General features: G+C 35.9%; 1 protein-coding gene across 1 annotated transcript in view; it reads right to left on the reverse strand.

Annotated features, from left to right (window-relative positions):
* Positions 1 to 2,607: 2,607 nt before the first annotated feature.
* Positions 2,608 to 3,988, reverse strand: part of LOC103519401 — a 9,391-nt gene continuing 8,010 nt past the window's right edge. Inside the window, exons 6-7 of the mRNA XM_026830921.1 lie at positions 3,684 to 3,848; positions 2,608 to 3,304 (exon numbers count right to left, since the gene is read on the reverse strand). Of these exons, the coding sequence (XP_026686722.1) occupies positions 3,172 to 3,304; positions 3,684 to 3,848 (298 nt within the window). The 3' untranslated portion in view covers positions 2,608 to 3,171. The remainder of the gene's footprint in view (positions 3,305 to 3,683; positions 3,849 to 3,988) is intronic.

Raw genomic sequence — 3,988 nt, forward strand, 5'->3', positions numbered from 1 at the left:
AAAAAACCCCTATTTTTAACATGGGTGGTCAAGTATGACTACATATCGTTTTAATTCGCACGTTAATAAGCCTGCTTATCCACACAAAAGCATCCTAAATATCAATTAAGACCCAGTGTCAAAAATGTTAATTTAGACTTCCTTAGACAAATAGACATATTCACCACATCCTCCCATCAGAATGGTTAATGACTATTTTGTTTGTGTGTTTTACGTATTGCAGGAGTCATACTGTGTATAAAGAGGTTATATTATATTCACGAAATTCGTGAAAAATAGTATCCGTTTACCTACAATATTCTTGTATTGTATAACGTACAATAGAGCAACATGAGGAATTTAGGTACCTATGTTAATGATACTAATTTTATTTCTATGTGGTTGGTGGATCCCCTCCTCATTGAACTTTGAAACTTAATTTTACTGATTGAACGATCTTTGTCCCTGTGGAGATCTCTACCCATTCTCAATTCAGAGTAAAAAGTACCCAAGTTCTTTCGGACTGGGAGCAGTTCAAAAGAACTGTACAGTACAGAAAGCTCGTAAGTCCGGTAGGTAGGTACAGGGTTGCCAGATTGGGGATTTTTTTTTTTTTTGATAACTTCATCTGGCAACCCTGGGTAGGTAGTTAATAGTTATGTACTCACGTGCAAGAGTTAAGTGTGACTTGTGCAGTTTGAAGGAGATCCTACGGATTAAAGGAGTTGGAATGACACACGGAACTATGGACTTCCTAAAATTCGAAGCTAGGAGTCTAGTTGCTACTTGGACTTGATGCTCAGTGCTCAGTTATCATTAATTAATTTTATCACAATAGAAGCCTAACTTTATTCCACTTAAAAGATTTAAAAAAGGAGGTAAAGATGGAAAATAGCTTCTGCCTCTTGATATCGTTCAAGCCCTGCGGAGAAAGGGATTGTGATTAATGAAAAGGGTTCTACGTTTTCACTTGTCACACTCAGGAACCGTATGCTTCACCGACTGTGTAGATATATTTACAGCCTTGATTTTCTAAATTACAGAACGTGACATCATCTAAAAGTAACGCCTAAAGTGACTACCTCTGGGAACGTATTCAATATTTATTTTATTTCCGTTGTTATTAGTTTTTTTTTATTTCGGTGTGTGTCAATATTTACTCTATGCATATTGTTTCGTATGTGTACTATGGATATCTGGATACTCTATGGATATCTGGAAATGTCAAACGAGTAATGACCCCAATGCAACAATGCAGTACTAGTTTGAGAGGAGTATTCCCATCTATTTTTATACATTTTCTTCTCCTCAAAATACATAGGTAATTCCATAGCACATAATGCATAATAGATTTTTCGATAATCTTTGTCGATATTTCTGAAATATTTTGTGATTTATCGGGTTTCCTTCCTCTAAGACTCTCTTAAGTACGAGATAATTATTTATGATTATACTTTTTATGTATTACCTATTGAGTATAGGTACCTACATACAAGTTAGATTTAGGCGATATGAAGCTCTTAGGTCTGGAATTATGTACAGTCTTAGGTATAAATTTAGTGGCATTTTTCAAAGTTATAAACAGAGTTACAAAGGTACCTAAACACCTTTTGTATTTATCGGGGTTTTCTCCAGATATTTTTACTATTATGAGGCCGAAAACTCCCTTTATTCCCACAAAGTCTCTTGGAATACTTTACACGGACTTAAATATCTGACCGCTCATCAAAATGTAGGACTTACTGTATTGTTTTTTACAAAGCTTATGGTACCTGAGTGGTATCTTAAGGCTAAAGAAATTGAGAAATTACATTGAAAACTTACTGTACAGTAGAATGGACTTGTCCTTATTGTTATATTCATCCAGCATGTTATCCTTGGGACGCTTAAATATCTGACCGCTCATCAAAATATAGGACTTACTGTATTGTTTTTTACAAAGCTTATGGTAGGTACCTGAGTGGTATCTTGAGGCTAAATAAATTGAGAAATTACATTGAAAACTTACTGTACAGTAGAATGGACTTGTCCTTATTGTTATATTCATCCAGCATGTTATCCTTGGGACATGTAGCCTCCGCAGCTTCTTCTGTGGTATAGCATGCCCCCAGACCCTCGGTCAGGATTTGAATGACGTTCCGTGAACGTAACTTGATATGCAGACATCTTGTGCAATTTCCACCGCTGAATCTGAAACCAAAAAGATTATGGGTACAAAGCTTATGGTACCTGAGTGGTATCTTAAGGCTAAAGAAATTGAGAAATCACATTGAAGACTTACTGTACAGTAGAATGGACTTGTCCTTATTGTTATATTCATCCAGCATGTTATCCTTGGGGCATGTAGCCTCCGCAGCTTCTTCTGTGGTATAGCATGCCCCCAGACCCTCGGTCAGGATTTGAATGACGTTCCGGGAACGTAACTTGATATGCAGACATCTTGTGCAATTTCCACCGCTGAATCTGAAACCAAAAAGATTATGGGTTTATGATTGGTGAAGGGATTAAGCCCTTTCAAGTTCGGTGAGTCTCCTTTCAAATACTGTAAGAATTTTATTAAAGTTCCACCAATCTTATGAAGTCCGATAACAACATAAGTACACAAGTTCTAGCTTCTATCCCGAGATTCCTAACGACAAAAAGAATGATTTTTACATGAGATTTCAAGAATTTTAAAATCATTCTTTTGATATCTACTCGATAGATAATAAGTAAAATAAGTCCATTTGCTGTTCATTTTTCTCCCCAAGAAATGTGTTGGTACCTAAATAGAGAGAACCAGATTTTAAATAAAGCGACTAGTTCAAAATAAAACATAAAACAAACTGGAAAACAAAATTCAATTTGCTTTCTTTTCTTTATGCATTTGGTTGCATACAATAAATTTAAAATTCCATCATGTAGAATTTAAAGAGTGTTGACTTTTTAATAAATTATTCTCCGAGGATAAGGCAAAAAGCGTCAATTCTTAGGAGCTAAAGTAATACTGTGGGAAGGAGATTTCTTGTAAAAAAATCAATATTTTTCCCTAAATTTAATAAAAATTGAAAGTAAAAAAAAAAAAATCAACACTCTTTATTCTAATATGTATTCCTACCTTCTTAGCATGGTTTTATTTACAAATAAAAATATTTATAACTATTTACACAATATAAATATAACATCTCTGTTAATAACACATAGGAACTCTGTTCATAAACTCTTTTCTACAGACGGTAACAACTTAGAACTAAAGCTATCAGGGTAGCTGTGGACACTGATAAGGTAAGACTTAGGGTGGATGCAGAGTTTGCCACTTTGTCTTCGCGGACTCGATGGGGAGGAGCTGAAAAACAAAACAGAATTGAAGGGTTAGGTTATAGCTGAGGAAATTATGCACTCTTGGAGGAAATTTAGTGGAAAATCTAAACAGGATTGCCAAACACATTCCCCTATCCCGAATAGAGTAGGATCTCAAAGATGGGCGCATTCAACACATAAAATGGATAGTCAGTTTCCCAAAAGGAAATACCTTTTCATTGCCGTTTTTATTTCGTAGATATAGCAACAAAACAACTGCTACAATAGACCGTGGTCTGCCCATCTCGTACTACCTATGATTCTAATTCACGCTGTATTCGTTGTAATTTAGGCCATAAAATTGCGGAAAAGCCCTTTGCAGTACAAATAGAATGTAAAAATTGAGGAAATCGTAGAACACCTACCTGTCACTGGTTTCCAAGGCCTGGTAACTACAGTGGTTCTCCTGGTAGGAGGAGTCCATGGGGCTCTGGTAGTGGTTGTTGTAGTGGTAGTAGTAGATGTGGTAGTTGTTGTAGTGGACCTCTCCGTGATCGGAACTGGGAGTGGCATATCTCCTGTACAAGATCCTGAAATAATAAAATTATGACATAAATACATAAGGGAATTTATCAGACTGAACTGGGTTTTATTTACTGTGATCTAAAGTCTAAAGTCACTGAGGTTCGCTTGAATACTTTTTCAGGGTCCCCCGCAAGGTTTCTTCTCG

Source organism: Diaphorina citri, unplaced genomic scaffold (assembly GCF_000475195.1).
Source record: "Diaphorina citri unplaced genomic scaffold, Diaci psyllid genome assembly version 1.1 scaffold2708, whole genome shotgun sequence".
NCBI lineage: Eukaryota > Metazoa > Arthropoda > Insecta > Hemiptera > Psyllidae > Diaphorina > Diaphorina citri.